Source organism: Pteronotus mesoamericanus, unplaced genomic scaffold (genome assembly GCF_021234165.1).
Source record: "Pteronotus mesoamericanus isolate MK-2021 breed Mesoamerican mustached bat unplaced genomic scaffold, CSHL_Meso_final scaffold_85, whole genome shotgun sequence".
Lineage (NCBI taxonomy): Eukaryota > Metazoa > Chordata > Mammalia > Chiroptera > Mormoopidae > Pteronotus > Pteronotus mesoamericanus.
The window spans coordinates 17,093,495-17,113,814 of record NW_026555329.1 but is presented as its reverse complement, the minus strand read 5'-3'; the positions used below and the strand labels follow the sequence as shown (position 1 = coordinate 17,113,814).

General features: G+C 39.8%; 1 protein-coding gene and 1 non-coding gene across 2 annotated transcripts; both read right to left on the bottom strand.

Moving 5' to 3' along the window:
- Positions 1-1,162: 1,162 nt before the first annotated feature.
- Positions 1,163-19,967, bottom strand: ASNS (asparagine synthetase (glutamine-hydrolyzing)). The gene is made up of 12 exons (XM_054564011.1): positions 19,843-19,967; positions 16,413-16,684; positions 12,510-12,747; positions 8,010-8,195; positions 7,652-7,753; positions 7,084-7,211; positions 5,831-5,957; positions 4,595-4,701; positions 3,813-3,913; positions 2,745-2,826; positions 1,958-2,113; positions 1,163-1,464 (listed from the first exon to the last, which is right to left on the bottom strand). Exons 2-12 carry the CDS (start codon positions 16,659-16,661, stop codon positions 1,255-1,257), a joined length of 1,686 nt encoding a protein of 561 aa, XP_054419986.1. The 5' UTR covers positions 16,662-16,684; positions 19,843-19,967; the 3' UTR covers positions 1,163-1,254.
- LOC129063580 (small Cajal body-specific RNA 11) lies at positions 8,675-8,811 on the bottom strand. The gene has a single exon (XR_008528366.1). It is a non-coding gene; the product is annotated as a small Cajal body-specific RNA 11 (non-coding RNA).
- Positions 19,968-20,320: the final 353 nt, after the last annotated feature.

The following is a 20,320-nucleotide window of genomic DNA, read 5'->3' as shown; positions in this document are numbered from 1 at the left end:
CAGGGGGCAGAACTGGGAGGACAAGGACTGTAGGGTGGGGCGCTGCCCCCGGGGTGGCCCTTCCTCCCCTAGCATATTTCTGTCATGCAGTTCAGACCCTCCTCTGACTATTGCTCCTCTGCATGTTGATGGTCATGTGATAGACCCCCTTAGAGGGGATACCAGGGGACCAGAGAGAAGCCTCATAAGAATCCCCTACAAGTTCTCACAAGACCAGTCCCTTAAGCATTAAGTACTCAAGGCCGTGAGGTTCTGACGCACATCAAATAATCTCAGGAACAAAGCCTTGGATCTACTGATCAGAGACAGAGTTTTGGTCAAACGAGAGAGAACATGAGTCCTCAGTTGTGTTTCAGCTCCAGGACCAGAAGATCAGTAAGGCCAGGCAGGGCGACACCCGGGCTGACTCAGAACGAGCTGCGATGAATAATGACCCCCTGTCCTGGCACCAACCAATCCGTGGAGACCATGGCCCTGAGCCCTGAGGAGATACACCTGGAAAACTGAAGGAGTCCATTGAGATCCTCCCCTAAAAATCCCGCCTTTGGGAAACAGCTAAAACCCCTTAAGACAAATGCCTTTCTTTCCCTTTCTTCCCTCAAGGCCCATTACCTTTGCTTTCTTTCCCCTTGGCTCCAAGTGCCCTTCCTTTGCCTCTGTAACTTCTTTCCTGAGTCCCTGTAGCCCAGCTGGCTCAGTTCTTCTACCTTGGTGACTTTCTAAATAAACTTTTGCTTGACTCTGAGTTAGCTTCTTAGCCAAACTTAAGGACCAAGGTCTAACATCTGTGTGACTTACCACTAACAGTTCCAGAAGACAGGATGCATTGGTTCAACAACAAAAAAGGCCAATTACTGTCTTAAAAGACAGAGTTGTCATGAACTCTTGCAAAGGACTAACTTCTGCAGAGTCTGCCCAGCCAGCTGCTAGCAACGCAGAAAGAACTGAGAGAGGGAAGTCAGAGCCTACACTCCGATGAGGGAAGGACTGCCACGTAGGCTGCAGACACAGCAGCCCTGCCAGGGGAGGGCTTGTGAGCTCTCCCAGCTCACTCTCTACCTTACCATGACACAGTAAAAGCTGCTCGGTTTCTAGTCACCTCTAATGAAGGCACAGTATGAATATAAATGAGTACAGCAATGCTTTTGATTTAAGACTTTTATTTATTTTTTTCACCGCTACCCTTCCGGCCCCCAAGTCCTCTACCTTTCACAATAAGAAATGTATGCTTTCACTCTATAGCCTAGAACATGCCTAAGCTTTGGCGGCTGACTTATAATGGGTCAGAGTGCGTGCAGAAGGGTCGCTGGCATTAATCCACCTGGGCATCCAGTAATGGGTCAGCCAGTCAGCCCGGCCTGGGTAGTGGCGTTCGAAGATTTGACGGTAGTAATAGCCTTCTTTCGTTTTAGGAGTGTTGAAGGGAAACTTCTGGGCTGCGGCCGCCATCATTGTATCGTCAACCTGTAAGAATAAGAGCATAAAAGCAAAATGGTTTTTTCAACAGCATGGAAATTCTTGTATTTAATCTGGCTCATAAAACCAAAAGAAAAAAAAAATATGAAAAGGCTCAACTGTAAATAGTGCCAGAGACCCTCTGAATCACCCATCACTTAGAAATGTTAAATTACCATAATATGCATAGCTGTGAAACTTCTGAAGAACATTTAGATGCGTATTTCTAATCTGTGGGGGCTCTGAGTGTTTTATTCACTTATGCCTAATAACGTCTGGCATCCAGCAAGTGCCCAAAAAATGTGTTAAATGAAGGTCAGTGATGATTGGTTAAGTCTCTTTTGTCTGTCTTTTAACATTAGATGCTACTTTAAAACCCTGCATTCTACTTAACATAAAAGAGGAAATCTCTCCTCCAGACACAAAACACGTACAGTAAATACAAAATAAACTTGGCATCCACATTGTCCTAGTCTAGAAAGTATTTTTAAAAGCATCATACCTGATGTTCAATATATTCCTGTAAAATCCTAAACCAGGAATTCTTCACTGAGGTTATACCATCACTGAAGGCTTCTTTTGGTCGCCAGAGAATCTCTTTAGGTAACAGGTTGGAGTCCTCAAACGTCTCTCTCAGCAGATGTTTTTCTATCCCATTCTGACTTGGAAACAAAAGCATCATCAGTAAAAGCTCCAAATATAATCAATACCAATGGACAGTTTTTATTGGGTTGGCCAAAAAGTCTGTTACTTTTTTCCATAAAATAAAAGACACATTTTTCATTTTTACCCATAACTTGATTGATTGGGATACTCTGAGTATGTCAGCTATCTCCCACATGGTATTTTGATTGTTCTCAATTAATGTCTCAGTTTGATTGCTAATAACTTCAACTGGTCTACCTAACCATGGAGCATCATCCAGTGAGAATTCTGCAGCACAAAACTTCGCAAACCACTTTTGAAACGTTCGATCAGTCACAGCATCTTCTCCATACATAGCTCAAATCTTTGTTTCAGTTGCATTTTTACCATTTTTAAAATAAGCATAACATGCTGAAAATGTTGCATATTTTCTTGCATCTTCAATATTAAAATGGCTACATAAAAATTCACCAAGCTTGGTAAGTTTTTTTTTTAATGCACCCTGATATGACAGCTGTCACAATACAACCTAACAAAATCATTTCAAATGAAGTTAAAGACAATTAAGCACTACTAGAGCCATCTTACAGGGGAAAAAAAATGAGTGTTTTGGCCAACTCAGTATCTTCAATTGATTCACCTACCTTAGGAATTCTCATATCTGGTGGCAGAGACAAGTAATAGGAACAAAATCGATGATCCAAGAATGGGACTCTCAGTTCAAGGCTTAAAGGGGAAGAGAAGAAAATGAAATCAAAATGAATATTTAGTGCCTATCAGTTTAGATTTGGATTTAGAGTTTCCCAGCAGTTCAACCAGCCTCTAAGTCATAAGATTATAATGTCATTTTTACAGTCCTAACTGATTGCCCTATAAGAATGCATGAACACAAAAATCTTCATTCAATATGATATATGTTACCTCATCTAGGGAGTGAAACAAACCATTTGAGAATAATTACTTTTACTTTCCTTTCTATGTACAATTAAATACCTATCTCAAAAAGCAGTAAAAGAATCCTGTGTGACCTGATCATTAAGAATGTCCTTTGCCTTGACCTAGAATTTTTACTCAACTGATTAATAATTTACATACAAGATTCAGTGTAAACTAGTGTTTCACAACGTTTCCTCAAAGACCACATCATTTGCTTCCTGAATCCTGGTGACCCTTACTAGGACAAGCGCACAGGATCATAACCACAGATTTGGTTCATTCCCAGTCCCATATTGTATCATTCTCTAATCTAAGTGTGATTGGTAGGAGCAACTAAAACATTAAATGTTGGTTATTTATCATGTACAGCAAGACTCGTCAATTCTCCATGCTCAGGTAAAAAGTAAACACTTGAGCCAACCAGAAATGATACTAAAGAAACCGTGATTGCTTTATCAAAGCTATAACCTTCCAGCCTCTCGCATCTTCCTTGCCCCTCCCCACCCTGGGTCACCACAGCATCAAACAGGCATGGCAGGTGTTCAACATTTGTTACGAGGAGGTGTAGAATCTTTACTGCCCTTAAAGACTTAAAAAGAGCTGCAAGTGCCTTCCCTCTCGGTTGCTCAGATATGAGCGGAACGTTGCTATACTTTGAAGGTAGCAGCTCCGTCTAGACCGGCCTGTGAAAGTCCTCCCACCATTCCCACAACAGCACTTTGAAATCAGCCTGATTCCTTCGGGGCTAAGAGACAAGCCTCATTCTCCTGCATTACCCATGGGCAGCAGTAGTTCGATCTGCACGGAGAACGTCAAACAAATAGAGTTCCTTCAGAAGCCTCTCGCTCTCCTCCTCCGCTTCTTCAGGGGAAGGGGCCTATTTCACAAACAAAGAGCTGAAAGTTACAAGTGCACAGGCAGATCTGCTTTGGGTAAATAAAACAGTTTTTCCTACTCTTACACATACTCCAACTCTAAAGGCAGATAAGACAAAAAGCTAAACAGAGTTTAGAAAAGGGAGGAAAGGCTGTATAAAACAGATCTTCCCTCACAGCAAAGAATAAAAGAAATGGGCACACTGTGTAAAGACTAAAATATCACTGGAGATTAAGAAATATAAGAAACATGATTCTCGTGCTTAACTAGTTATAAAGAATAGAGGCTCTCTGACATGATTGAGACTTCTTTCTCCCCAAAACACAAAGCTGTCCTAGCTGGTGTGGCTCAGCAGACTTGAGCGCCAGCCTGCGATCCCCAGTGCAGGGTATATGCCAGGGTTGCAGGCCAGGTCCCCAGCAGGGGGCGCATGAAATGCAACCATGCATTGATGTTTCTCTCCCTCTCCTCCCCTCTCTAAAAATAAATAAAATCTTTTAAATTTGCAAAAAAAAAAAAAAAAAACCACAAAGCAGACACTATTAGATTTCCTCATATACCTCACAAGCTACTCAAAAGTGTTACTGCTATACTGAAAAAAAAAAAAGATGACAGAAAATAGTCAAATGATTCATACTTTTCTTAATCTAACATCAGTATCCTTCCATTTCCAAAGGTTTACCTTGTGAAAATATATGTAACCCTGTGTAAGTTCATCTGAACCTTCCCCCGAGAAGATCACCACACTATCTGTGTTCTTCCGAATGTACTTAGAAATTAAGTACATACCTTAAAAGAGAGAAATGACTGTTAATGTCGACATCACTCTTCACAAAAAAATGTCATTTATTTGGCTTTTGGAAACAACTGCAAGCTCTGCTCTTAGGTTAGACTCTTATTATTTCTGTATAGAGATACTAATATGAAAGGTATAAATTTTTGATATGTGCATCCTTGTTCAGTTTACAAAAATTTAAGGTGGGCATTCTTGGTCTAAAAGCATTAAAATTTAAAACCTATATATAAAACTGTGGAATGGTTTTGGGCTACTTCATTGCAAAAGTATGTCTTTTAAATTAAGCACACAAAAACAGTGAGAGTTGAGGTTTTGGTAGTTTTTTTTTCCCCCCTAATACTATCCATCCACCAAATTAACATATAGTTAAGGATACTATGTAAGTTATTAAAAGATAACCATTGGTTCCTGCTCCACATCCCTATAACCCAGTATTTGTTCTCAACCATTTCCATTCTTGCCTCTCTAGGGAGACTTTTTAGATGCTTTTCCTAACTGCTCCCTCCTAATGAAATACTAATACTGTATATCTGTTCATGTATTTTTGCTCCCTTGTGGGCAAGATCACCCTATCAGGTTCTGAGTCTCTTAAAAGAGAAGAACATCAAAGCTGGTAGCATATTAAAGGCCCAACATTGGATCAGTCCGATTGGAAGTACACATCTGATCTCGGTATGTATCCACAGGGTAAAACTAGTATTGCTTGCTGGGCAATAATTGTTATTGACTGATAAGTTGTATGATGAAGTATGTAGCAAGACATATCCAAAGTGAGTATTCCTTACAGAAGATTAGTTACAACATAGACCTATTTCTCTGTACAGCCTAAGAAACTTTATACAGAGAAACTAAGGGAAGAGGTCACAGAAAGTATGTATCTGCTCTTTGGAGAAATATAAATAGTGATACTATAAATGTGGAAGTTTATGTATTTACTGTCCCTCTCACCCCAAGAGATTCAAGGAATTCTTCAATGATCTTGTCTTAGACAACTCATGACACAGGAATTTTATTTGTATGCATTCTTGAGTACTGATTTTTAAACTGTTGCTTGAAATAGTACTTTTTAAACTTTATACTTTTTCACAATTAAAAGTCTTTTGATATCATAAAATATCTCACCCACTGAAGCACGAACTGTTGTAATGTCATAAGTTTCCAAGGAAAATATGACTTCATCCAGGGCCTGAATACCTTCCTCAGAGTTAAAGAGGACTTCATGGTGTTCACTCCCAATATGATTTGCCACCTGATTACATAAAGAAATACTCACATACTTGTTATGTAAAAAACAGAACTGCCCTTGAAAATTAAACAGGACGGTAGTTCACAAGGCATCATGAGCTAACAATAGTGGGAAACTAGGCATAATAAGGGGAAGTGGTTCCGTAAGCCACCACAACACGGGAAATGATTCTCCAGGCCACCACACAGAAGCCGCACCTAGTCAAGTTCCCCGACCCCCAACTGGTCCCTTCCCTCCACTCAGCCACCACGAGGTAGATCTCCCATCAGCCTCTGCCACTCCAAGACTTTAACCTAACGGTCAAGAGGCTTCCAATTAGCACACCACCCCACCCGCCAAACACATAGCTACTTCACCAAACCCACCTCATCTCTCTCCCGCCCAGCATGACCCTGCTCTAACGCGGGCCACCTTTCAGCGTTGTTCCTGCAATGTCTGATTTCACACCCAGGATGTTATGCCTCAATGAAATGACCCCTCCCCTTATTCTATTTTCTTTGGCAATTTTGGATTCTTTCAGCACTCGTCAGCTTGCTTTGGGACTGCTCTCCAGCTCTTTTTCAATCATTCCATGTAAGTTTTTTCCAGAGCAAGAATGATGTCCTCTGCACACTGAGTACCAGCTCCCCTTTACCCATAGTTCTTAACAGACTACTTTATTTAAAAAAAAAAAACACAAAAAAAAACTAAATAATAGCAACAGCTAACATTCCCCAAGTACTTACTTCATGCTAGGCCCTGGCCTATGCACTGTAAATGAATTATATAATTTTCACCCCCAAACTAGCCTGCAGTAGATATTATTACTCCCATCGCATAAGTGAGGAGCTGCCGGGGGAGCTGGGATCTGAAACCAGCAGTCAGGCCCCAAGGCCTGCAGTCCTAACCACTGCACCAGGCCCTCACTTTCTAAAGGAGAATTACTGTCCTACGGTGTTTCTGAGAATTACATTGACCATGGTAGATAAATGTATCCAAAGTAGTTGATATTAAACACGCATTTCATTACATAACATTTTAATATTCTTAATTTAAAACAATTACTGGAGTCAATGCAAAAGCGGAAGTAGAGAATCACCAATTATTGACTTGATCTTCATTCTAACAACAGGCAGAGACAGTGTCTTACCTTTCTGGCAGCTAGTAAATCGGGACTGTCTTCCATGCCAATCGCAAATGTCTGGAAGGGGTACTTGACTTGGGCCTCTTTTAGCTGCTTCAACAGAGTAGCAGCAACCAAACTGGAATCCAAGCCCCCTGTGAGCAAGACAGCACGTGTACTGGTTACGTGCCTTGCATAGGATGGGACAGATGACTTACCAAGATTGGAGTTTTATCATTTAAAATCCCTAAGTTTTATAAAATAAAAAACAACTTTAATAAGAGAAAAATCTAACATATAACCTGTGATAATGGGAACAGTATTGAATTGGTTAAAAATCACTATCTGCAACTCTAAAGGATGTTTACTCACTCATACCAATAATACAGTGTAATTTTGTTGCTAAATTATCATAAATATTAAATGCAGCTTACCAAAAACTTTCATCCTATCATGCAGAAAGAAAAGATTAAGTCATAAAGTAAATATTTTATAGGCAAAACCTCAGGGATAGCTACAAGTCATTTAATTTAAACAAATACACATGAAATATCACTAGGTCAATTTTATTAGGTTAAATATTAACAGTCCTTACCTGATAAAAGACAGCCAATCCTCCTGTCTGTCATCAACCGTTTCTTAATGGCATTGTTAAAAAGTATTCGGAGGTTGTTCTTCACAGTTTCTATCTCAAAACCTAATAAACACATCAAGTCAGTGAAACAGCTCTGGAAAGGCTGGGCTCAGTTATTTACTGAAACAAGATAACATTCATCGATATCCATCATGTTGGTATTTGTTCAACAGTGGAGTTTGCCAGATGGCAATATACCACCTCCAAATTAAATAGGAAATAAGATCTTCAAACTGAAGTCATTCCAATGATGTGAGAGTATAATTTCCCTTTGGGGGACACGGGTAGGGAATAGGTGGGGGGACATTTGCTTTATTACCTGGGAACAGTTTCTCCACACTGTCATAGAGGGTGTGTAGAGGCTCATCTCTGCAGTGATGATATTTAACCATTTCCACCGATGCAACTTTGCCATTTGGCTTTAAGTCCAATACTTCATAATGGCCCGGGAGAAAAGGCTCCACTTTTAAAAAAGAAGCTGAGGAATGCTTCAGGTTAACCAGACCTGCACATTCACAAAGATACATTTATTCAAGTCAGGATGAGGCTTCACGGGAACTTTCATAATCAGTTAATATTCTTTAAATTCCTATTTATTTCCCCTTTTTAATACAAATGCATGTCCATTCTAGAAGCAAAATAGGAAAATAAATTTAATCACTTAAATCCTACCATCTAATTACTACAGAGATAATAGGGGAACAGAGGGTGCACAGCAAAATTACACTGAGTTGTAGTAATTCAAAGCAATAGGAAAATCTCCAATCTTCCATTTCTCCTGCCTTAACTAGAATTTCTGACCAAGAAAATCTATTTTTTATAATAAAGCAAGCAAATATAAAAAGGAAAATAAGATACATTTATTAAGCAGAGAGACAGACCTGAAATGTTACTTTTATAACCTCCTGGCAGTTATTTCTCTGTCATCACTAAGGTATTTTAAGAAAACAGCCATGATTCCCAGTCTTCTTTTTTTTTTCACTTATTGTCCTCTTGTGCCTTTAAGAGCCAGCCCCACACTCAGGACAGCCCTCCTAAACTGAGAGGATTGCTGTGTGTCCTGCCAGACTCCCCTGTTACAGCTGAGCACAGCGGAGCAGAGGAAGCAGAGGCCAGGACAAGGTTCCCGGTCCTTTAACGAGCAAAACGAGCCACTATTAAGTACTTTAAAGTCTGATATTAAAATGCCAGGCCTTTATCCCTTAACCAGTTACTATATTTTGCTGTGTATAACATGCTCCTGTGTATAATGTGCACCCACGTTTTTTGGCCCGAACTTTCAAGGAAAAAAATCTTTCATTTTAATTTTTATTCATTTATATTTAGAAACAAAACCAATTATTGTATTCCAAGCTATTATTTTGAATATGGATACCGTTATTGCTTTCTAGAGTTACATTTTTAACGCATAAGCATAAATAAGAGAAACACTTACATAGATACAGAATTAGTACTGCCCATGCATAATGCACATCCTTATTTTTCCCCCAACAATTTGGGCAAAATAGTGTGCATTACACACAGCAAAATACAGGTATTATATATACAGTATAACATAAATTTCTTCAATAAGTTCTCGCAGGGAGTAGCCAGCCTGACATCATCATGATCTGAGATACAAGATCAATGTTTTATTTTAAACAGGAACAGATTTGAGTTTGTTAACCCAGTAATCTACTGTGTAGCACCAAATTCAAAGACTAGATAATACTCAGATCCCATCACTAGCTAGCACACCTTAATAGAGCCACACAACCGGAGCAGAGGCTGAAGGGCAGTTAAAAGGTTTTAAGCAGGGAGCAGCATCATGATCAGATGAGTTTTTACTAAGTTATTCTAAAAGCAATGAGAAATGAAAACTAGCACCGACTCTGGCTGAGATCATTCAGTCTGGAAAAGGGCAGTACTATGAAGGAGGCAAAAAATAAGTCAAGAAATTTCCAAGGTAAATCAAAGGTAAGACTGTAATTCTACATCAAGCTAATTAGGCCCAAAGGAGACACACAGAGGAGGTCTGCTTTTCTCTTGGTTCTTTTTACTGGGCTCCCCTAATAGTACTTAACATATAAACTTGTTCTGTGCCATTTGAAATGCTTGAAAATAGACCAACTTAGACATCTGTTAGGACCCACACCGTGACTGGTGTCCTAAGGACCCTCTTATTGCTCTCATTTTCCATGCTTCAAATAATGGTAAATTTGGAAATGAAGTGAGAAAGGACTTAAGGAATAAAGCAGAGAGAGGCAGGCAGGCAGACCGGATTTTAGAATGTTACTGCTGTCCAGGTAAGAGAGATGAATGTCTTCCTCAAGTTTACTGTCAAAATATGCTAACTATGGCTTGCAAGTATTTTCTTCCATTCTGTGGGTTGTTTTCATTTTCTCGGTGTTGTTCTTTTTTAGCACAGAAGTGTTTTTTGTGATGAAGTTCAATTTATCTACTTTTCTTTTGTCGCTTGTTTTTGGTGTCATATCTAAGAAATCTCTGTAAAACACAATGTCACGAAGATTTACCTCTATGTTTTCTTCTAAGAATTTTCTAGTTGTGGCCCTTACATTTGGATCCCATTTTAATTTTTGTATATGGTGTGAGGTAAAGGTCCAACTTCACTTATTTGCATGTGTATATCCAGCTGTGCCAGCACCAGTTGTAGAAGAGATTATTCTTTCCCCATTGAATGGTTTTGGTGCCCTTGTCGAAAACCAGTTGACTACAGATGTATGGATTCATTTCCTGGACTCTCAATTCTGTTCTACTGGTCTATACATCTGTCCTTGTGCCAGCACCATCCTGTCCTGTTTACTCTTACTTTATAGTTAAGTCTTGAAATCAGGAAGTGTAGGTCCTCCTGCTTTGTTCTTTCCCAGGATTCTTTTGGCAATCCTGGGTCCCTGTACCTCCATACGGATTTTAGAGTCAGTTTGTCAATCTCTACAAAGAAGTCATTTGGGATTTGTACAGGGGTCACACCAATGTGACAGTCACTTTGGGGAGTACTTTCATCTTAACTAAACGTTATGGTTTTGATTCATGATCATGGGATGATTTTCCATTTTTTTAAATCGTTCATTTCTCTCAACAATGTTTTATAGTTTTCAGAGTACAAGTTTTACATTTCTTTTGTTAAACTTAATATTAAGTCTCTTATTCCTTTTGATGCTATTATACATAAAATTGTTTCCTTAATTTCATTTTTAGATTATTCATTACAAGTGTATAGTGTTCACTGCACATGTGTCAAATACAAGTGATTTTTGCATATTGATCATGTATTCTGCAACCTCGCTGAACATAGTTGGAGGAATATACAGGGTGGGACAAAAGTTGGTTTACAGTTGTTCATATGGCAAATAATACAATAATTAATAAATAATAATACAAGAATACACTGTTCTGTGTACTCATAAGTGTAAACCTACTTCTGTCCCACCCGGTATGGGAATTCTGTACTTTCTGTTCAATTTTTCTGAAACCTAAAACTACTCTAAAAAAGTAGTCTATTAATTTTTAAAAACATTAATAAATTAAATGATTCTCAACAGGGGAAAAAAAGGAACTAAATAGATATTTCTCCAAGGAAGATATACAAATGGCATGCAAACAAGAAAAGATGCTTAACATCATTGTCACCAGGGAAAAGCAAATCAAATTACAATGAACTAGTACTTCATATGTATTAGAATGGCTAGAATCAAAAGTCAGAAAAAAAGTGTCTGTGAGGATGAGAAACCAAAACCCTCACATGCTACTGCTGGAAATATAAAATGGTGCAGCCACTTTGGAAAACAGTGGCAGTTCCTCAAACAATTAAACACACAGCTACCACGTGACCCAGCAAGTCCGCCCCTAGGCATACACCCATGAGAAATGAAAACATATGTCCACACAAAAACTTGTCCATAAATATTTACAGTAGTATTACTCATAACAGCCAATAGGGAGAAACAATCCACTGACAAATAGGGATAGGGATATCCATCCACTGACAAATGGATAAACAAAATGTGGTACATCCATGTAATGGAATATCTTTTGTCCACACAAAGTTAAAAAAAAAAAAAAGGTAAGTATCTACACATGCTACAAGATACACAAATTTTGAAAATATTATGCAAGTGAAAGAAACCAGTCACAAAAGCCCACATATGACAGACACATTCCCACTTACATGAAATGTCCTGAATAGGAAAACCCATAGAGAGGTTCAGTGATTGATGGATATAGAGGGACAGGGAGTAATAGCTAAAAGGATCAAAGTTTTTGAGGTGATAAAAAATTTTCTAAAATTGACAGGAATTTTCATTGCAGATATCTGTGAATATACTAAAAACCACTGAATTATATACTTTGAGTGAGTGAATTGTATGGTATGTGAATAATATCATCAATAAAGTTGTTTTCAAAATGCTAAATAAATATTTGCTGCATCTGTGGCCTGATAACACAGTGAGGTAATTGTAGTGCCAACCCTAACATTACAATATGATATAGGTAAACTTGCCAGCACATACAGGACCAAAGTAGATGCAATGCTTATCTGCACAAGAAAAATTAAGTGATTTTACTACACAGATTTGTACTTCAAGGATCACAGAATTTAAGTACTAAAAAGGAGAATCCAACTCCTTGCCTAAAAGACACAAAGCTCAGAGGATCTGTGACTTATGTAGTCGATTGTAAAATTTTATATTGCTCCCTATGGGATTTGCAAATATGACCTAGGGAAAAACACACATACACACACACACACACACACACATACACACACACACAAAATCCAGGATAATAATGAAAATCTATACAAAAATTCTATCATTACCTTTAGCTTCTGAACACACAGCCAAAAATCCATCTTCTGTCATAGCTTTAAACAAAGGTCTGACTCCATAAGTGTCTCTGCCCAGGAACACTTTCTTATTGGCTGTATCCAGTAAAATGAACGCAAATACCCCATCCAGCATGCGAACTGTTTGCTCAATTCCTCCTTTGCCATAAAGATGAAGAATTATCTCACCATCCACTCTGGTCTGATAGTCAAATTCAAAATGGCGCTGCAGCTTAAGGAAGCAATAGCAAAATAAAAATGTTAGATTCCTTGTGCATTCGCTAATAATTTTTTTCCAAGCTGTTTCAATATTTCTGTGCTGACTGATCATTTCATGCACGTTTGTGATTTAGAAGAATCATGGCATTAAAAAATGTAGCTTGTTTGAACTCGCAATCCTACACATTCTTTATAAAAGCTAAACCTGTGAATATTTTAGTTGCATTCGATAAACAGAATGCAGAGACAATGTACCAGAAGAGTAATACATGGAGGGATGGAAATGCATATTATGTACATACTGTGTAGGTAATACAAATATATTTACATATATACATATGTAAGTTAAGCAAATAGGTTGTCCAGTTGCCATGACACTAGAAATATATCTTCTGCTACTACAAGATTTTGGTTTGGGAAGATAGTATTGGCCAAGTTTCTTCTAGTTCAGCCTTAAAGATCTACCTATGAAAACAGAAAGCAAAAGTATTTGTCACTATTCCCTGACAAATAAATGATTCCATCAGGACAATAGAGACACAGGGTCCAAAACCAAGCAGCTGGTCCCTAGGGGAGGACAATGACATCCAGTCCTCCCACGGCCGCGGTGGAAATGCAGCTGCTTCTCACTGATGGACAAGATGACAGTGGAGCTTATTAGTGCACACATCCCAAAGGAACAGCGAAGGGACCACCACTATCACCGCGTACAGAGAAAGAGGTTTAAGTTATGCCCCCAAACTCTGGGGCTCTCTACCGCCACTGGCAAACTGTGAGGGTGAAAAGCCCTTAGCATGTTTCTCTTTCTTGTACATACCTCATGGTTTTTGGTTGACAATGGAGAGAAAAGGGTTCGTAGAAAATCAAGTGGAAATTCTAGGTAAGTTTAAACATTTAAAACATGTTTTTATATTTCAAAAGGTAAGTCTACATGTTTGCATATGTCTAGCCTATAAAACATGCCTCACAGTATCACTTGCTTTATAAATTTGTGAGCCTTTTGTCTCTAAGACCTCACAGAACTGGACTCAAAGTCCAAAAATGGGCTTTGGCTGCCTCCAGTGTCTACAAAGCTACCTCCTGGGTGCCCCTCCCTACTCTGAGAGACTGTCAGGGATGATCTCTGTCACTGGCAGGTGGGGTTTGGGAATGGTCTTCCGCTGACCCTTCTGGACTTAAGCACCTGAAGGATAAATGACGCTAAAGCATCCAATGATTTCAGCAAGCAACAACTTCCCAAGTTTCCCACCCCCATCCCCCACCATGTCAGCACCTCTCTCGGGCCTGAACTTCACAGGTCATCTATGGGACCATGATTCACGTGCACCACTTCCTACTACTCTCCTGAGACAAAAGCCCCCTTATCTTGCCCCCATCCAAAAATCCTAGCACCTCTGGACTCGGCTGCAAGCCTCTGTCACCCCTGCAGGGAGAGGGCCCCTCCATGCCCAGCCTTTACTCAGATTCCTCCTGGCCCTGACTTACTCTCCCTCCACTCCCAATACACCTCAGGCTGTGTTTTAGTAGCAAATTTTATTTTCGCCAAAAACAGGAGGGCTTTGGAGCTTACGTTGCAGAATACTGTATGAGCTTAAAATGCCCATTAATCTTTACAGGCAGATTTTTAGCTGTTCATACTGCATTACCATAGGTGACCGATAAAAGCAATGGAACCTCTCTGCTTTTGAAAATAAAAACATATTTGGCTAATTTATAATAGAAATATTTTCAAAATATTTAACTTTTTATAACTGTTAACAAAACACACAAAAGCAGCAATGCTGTTCAAGTAAACAAGGAACTTCCTGCCTCATTCAAGGTGAAAGTCAGGCTGATAGTGCCATAGTACAACCTGGCTCTCTCATGTATTTGGTACTAGTTTGGCTCAGTAAGAAAGATGTTTTAATTGCTTCTCTCCTGTCTTCCGACTAGTATGAAACGCCACTGCTACCTTATCTGTTCATCATTTCATTTTCAAACACCTAAATAAACGATGCTTGATGTATATATAGTAGGCCCTTAATAAAATGTGAAAGGAATTCAGTGAAAAACTATAAAAATTTTTCAAGTGAGAAGCCTATCATTGACAGTGTTCCTATAAACTAACAAAAAACTATGGCAAAAGCTACTGTTTAGAGATAAAAATGTCCAAAGGGTAGCTTGAATATATAAAGCCCTACCCATGAATGATAGGCATATATTATGGAGGCTTAAAAAATACCCAGAGACATCACTACCAAAGGTACGAACATTAAATGAAATCTGGCTCAAAATAAACCAAACCAAACCAAACCAAACAAAAAAGCAGCTATAAATATATTCTTGGGACAACCGGGAAAATATGAACTAGATATTAGATGGTATCGTCGATTTCTTAGGTTTAATAGTAATACGGGTGTTAGGTTGAAGAATGTCCTTATTCTTAAGAGATAAATGCTTCCATGTTTAGAAGTTAATATCTGTAATATACTCTAAATACAATTGAAAACATGTATGTGTATAAATATAGGGAGATAGAAAGATAAAGCCAATATGGCAAAACATTAACAATTATTCAACACAGATTTCCATTGTTAGGTACATTTTGTAAGTTTGAACTTCTCAAAATTAAAAGTTGGAAATGAGGCTGACAAACAAACAAAACCCCTGCAAGTTTTAGATTAAAAAGTTTCTCGTGAAACACTAGCCAAATAATTCCAGATTGAAAGCTTCTTGCAAATTTAGCTTCCTCGGGTCAGAATTCCCATCCCCTCACCCACTCTCATCCTCAGAGTAAATTTTCACCAGATTAGAAAGCTGCTCCCATTTTAATGCTGCTAAAAGGCCTACTTGCACTCCGCTGCATCAGGCCACTGTTCTGTCCTGTGGCTCTGATTAAGTGGAAGTATGCAGTGACAATAAAAATCTTAAGGGCAGCATTGTAGAAAACCTGCACACAGAATCACCTCCAAGCTATTAAATTCTATCCCTGCCTTAAAATCCTCAAATCTCCCTGCTCTTAGAATAGTATCCAACGCCCTTACTATACCAACTCCTGTTTGATCTGGTCCTGCCTGCCTTCCCCACTCTCTCGTGTGTCCTTAGGACTACCCCAGGGCTGCTTCCTGCTGCAGGACTTCTACATAGGCTATTCCCTCTACACGAAATGCTCTTCCCAGCCTTGCTGGCTGATCCTTGTCCACTGCTTCTCAGTTCAAGTGTCAATTTCTCAAGAAGCCTTCTCTGACCACCTTTCCTAAAACTGGATCTCCTGTATCCATCAGTTCCATATTCATGTTTTCAGAATGCCTGTTATTTGTACAATGATTTTTTGTCTGCTTCCCAATAAACTCCATTGACGGCGCAGACAATGCCGTCTCTTATTTACCACTGTATCCCCAGCACCTACCACAGAGCCTAGCACTAGTTAATATATAAATTCATAATAGGGGAAAAAAGATTCAAAGAGTTAAAGAACCTGAATTGTAATCCTCATTTTATCTTTTTTTGTGCAAGACCAAGTCGCTTCCCTTCTTTATGCATTAGGTCCTTATCTACATAACTGGAACAAATAACATCACAAACGTGGAAAGTGCTTTGTAAAGTAAAAATCATTATACAAAATATATAAAATGATTGTAACCAACAAGCTATGAGGGTTAATCACATCAAGACATATTCTGGCTTCATTTTGTCTACCTTCTGGTGGTTGTAGATTTCTCCATTGTAACATAGCCACAAATAAGGAAATTTCTTCACGCGAATTGGTTGCATTCCAAACAGTGGGTCCACCACTGCCAACCGATGAAATCCAAAGCAACAGTTGGTATATCCATTGACATTCTCAAAGCGAAATGCATCTGGGCCCCTGTGTGCAATCTTCATAGCACTCAGACACTGAGCCGAAAGGCAGTCATCGCTGCCAAAGAGGGCCCAAATGCCACACATGGTGCGATGGAGTTATGGGCTCTCTACGGAGAGAAAAGCAGATCACTTAAATACTCAGTATCTGTTCCAAGTTTGTATTAAATCTTGATTCCAAAACCTTGCATAAACCACTTCGAAGATCAAAATCTAACCTATCTTGGGGGAAGGGGATATACAGGGACTAAATAGTAATGAAAAAATATACTAAAGATCGTATACTCAAAAATATATACATATAAACTATCTTTTCTTACAGCCATTTTTCATTAGGTTGGCAGGCACAAAGGAGCAGAGACTATTTCAATTTACTTAAAAGTATTCAGAAAAGATGGGTAACCTTCATGTCCAGCCAGCTACTGAAGCTTAGCACCCAAAGCCTGCATGTCTTTCGCCTTAGGGTTTGGTCAGCTAGAGCTGGCGGTGTTCAGGACACATTCTGTTCCGCATCCCAGGTTACTGCCAAGATGCAGATGCTCATGTAGGCGGGCTCCAATCTACCCAGAGATCCCAGCCCCGCTCTCTTCAGCCCAGAATCTCAAAAGCCCTCAAAAATCCATGAGACTCTCTAGATTACTATAGTCTCCTCGACAATTAAATGTACTCTCTTTACCTGTAGTAACTGCAAATAGAATATGGTAGGTAGAATGGAAATGATACATATCGCTAAAGTGTAATATTAAGCTATACAGCTCTTACAAGCATTTCACAACTTCTAACTAACATCTAAATGATTTATTCAAATGTGACACAAGAAATTATAAAGAGGAAAACAAAGCAATATTATCTGATACAGATATCCTGGCTTTATAACAACAAAAAAAAATTATGTTGGCAGAGATACAAAATGTTCAAAACAGTTATTTTACCAAAATATTAATTTGGAAACTATTCTGGTATTTTTTTAAAAATGCAAATTTGCAGCAAATGACTAGATAACTTGGGACAAAGATCATAAAGAAAAAAAATATATTCAAGTTATACCAGTCATTTTGAGCAATCATCTGAGGGCATCTCATTTCTATCTAAATGAACCAAAGCTTGTTTGGCGTTTTAATGAGACTAGATCAAATTAATGAAATATGGTATTAATTCAAGCAACTTGAAAATAAACTATCACATGCCTTATACAGTCTCTTCCACACACTGGGCCAAATAGCTAATCATGAGATATTTACTTTGAGATTTAGTGGGAAAATTCATTGAGATTTAACTGAGATTACTATTGATAAGTCATCTCCCTTTGACTCTATACCATATATATATAATATGTATATATATAATGGAATACTAATCAGCCATAAAAAAAAAATGAAAGCTTGCGATTTGCAGTAACCGGGATGGACCATGAGGGTATAATACTAAGTGAAGTAAGTTAGAAGATAAGTACTCTATCACTTATATGTGAAATCTAAAAAACAAAACAAAAACTCATAGATACAGAGAACAACAGATTGATGGATACCAGAGAAATGGGTTAGAAGGTGGGCAAAAGGCATGAAGGGGGTCAACTGTATGGCCGTGGATAATAACTAGACTTTTGGGGGGTGATCACTCTGTAGTGTAGACAGATATCAAATCAGTGTTGTATAACTGAAACTTAAATTTTTAAAAAAGTGGGCTGGGAAAGTGCTTTGAAAACCAGGTGAGGTCATCGGTGAATCCTTTATTTACCTGGGTCCTCCCATTGTTGCTTAGAGAATCCTATTAAGTCTGCTAAAGCGAAATACTATAACCACTAACTTGGAGGGGAGAGAGGTAACAAGTTTGTGAAGCTCACTTATTTCTCCAGCAGAAAACAGCAAATTAAAACCATCACCTATTTTTATAGGAATCAGTCTCATTAGAGGGCAAAGGTCCTATTGCAGTGCTTTTTCCTACTGCTGTTCCTTGTTCCTAACAATTTTCTGTATTTCCTCATAAACTTCTAGAGCAGTGCTGCCCAACATAAATGTGAGCCGCATACGTAATTTTAAATATACTAGTCGCTCCATTTAAAAAGGGAGAAAAGGTGAAATTAATGTTAAATATATTTTATTTAACACAATTTACTGAAAATAGTATCATTCCAACATGTAATCAGTATAAACAATTATAGAGGAGACATGTTACATTGCTTTTCTCTATTAAATCATCAACACCCGGTATATTTTACACTTACAATACATAGCAATTGGAACTAGCTAGCATTTCAATTTCTCACTAGAGTTACATGTGACTAGCCGTTACCGAACTTGCATAGTGTTGTTTCAGTGCGTTCTATTCTAATTACTAACTACTTAAACTTCATACCACTTTATTTTTACATTAAGATCTCGGCAACCAATCCTGGTCAGGTGCAAGACTAAACTGTCTCTAACCAATCTTTCAGCAATGCGATCAATGAAGAAAAAAGGAGTTCTCAGTGCTTTTAAATCATTAGTCAAGCCCCCAGGGCAACAGACCATAGAGAAATAACGTGGGACACGGAACGAGAAGAAAACTGGGTATTTACTCAAAATAGTAACGTTAATCTCAAACCAGTCGTATAGAATAGATATCCATGGAAAATGGGTATGCCAGTTCTTTTGCCTTTATTCCTATCCCACGCCGCCTGTCGCCTTCAACAGATACCTTTTGACAAGGTTTGCTCATCAAGTCACTTGAGCCGGGGAAAGGAGATGGCTAGGCAAAAGGAGGCAGCCGGAAGAGAGGAGGTCAGTACGGACCCCGAGGCCGAGACCCACAACCCCAGAGACTCTCCCCCTGGACCAGGAGACTACGATACCAAGTCCCCCGGGAAGTCCCAACTACACCCAGGCCACGTGCACCCTCCGGCCGGTGCCCGGAAAGGCCTCCTGCCTGCGAAAATTTCCACACGCTTCTATGCAATATAATAAAAAATAATACAATTCACAGGGGGCAACTTAGGCCGCAGCTGCCTAAGCCATCTTCTCGCCGAAGCCGCGGGCCTCCCACCGGGCACCACGACAGAGGTCTTTCTTCTCGGGCTCGCTCCCACGTGCACGACAGTCGGCTCCGCCCTCTACTGGCTACCCGGCAACCCGGGAGAAGCCGCAGGAGCCTCAGCAGAAACAGGACCCGGGATCCGCGCCTACCCTCCCACCTGCGGGGCCAGGCTACAGCGCATCCGCCATCCCCTCACGGGGCAGTCCCCAGCGGTGCAGGGAGGGGCGCTGCGCTGGGCCGCAGGAGCCAGGTTTACCTGGGCACGAGCCGGGAGGGTGAACAGATGGTGGCAGAGCAGGGACTCGGAGAGCCGTCAGCAGGCGGGCGGGGTGGGGCAGCAGGCCTTCTCTCACTTTATAGCCGTCTAGCTCCTGTAATGCTGCGGGAAGTTTCATCAGACCTGCGGGGACCAACCAACGCCAGCGCCGGCAGGGGCGTGGGCGTGGCCCGGCAGGCGGAGCAGGACGATGCGCGGAGCGAGGGGCGGGGGAACTGGAAGGAAAGGCTCCGTTTCCGGCTCCTTAAAGTGTTAGCTGAAGAATAGGCTCAGAGGTCAGACAGGGTCCCCATCGACTGCTAGGGTTACCTTGCCTGCTGTTCTGACAGTTAGGTCGTCTTCTACACTTGGTTCGTATAAATACTCATAAAATTAATTGCAGCATCCTTTCGGCATCAGATCTCCCTCATATCCTTAACTGCAAGGTCATTAGGAGTGTTATAGTTCCTCCTGACAG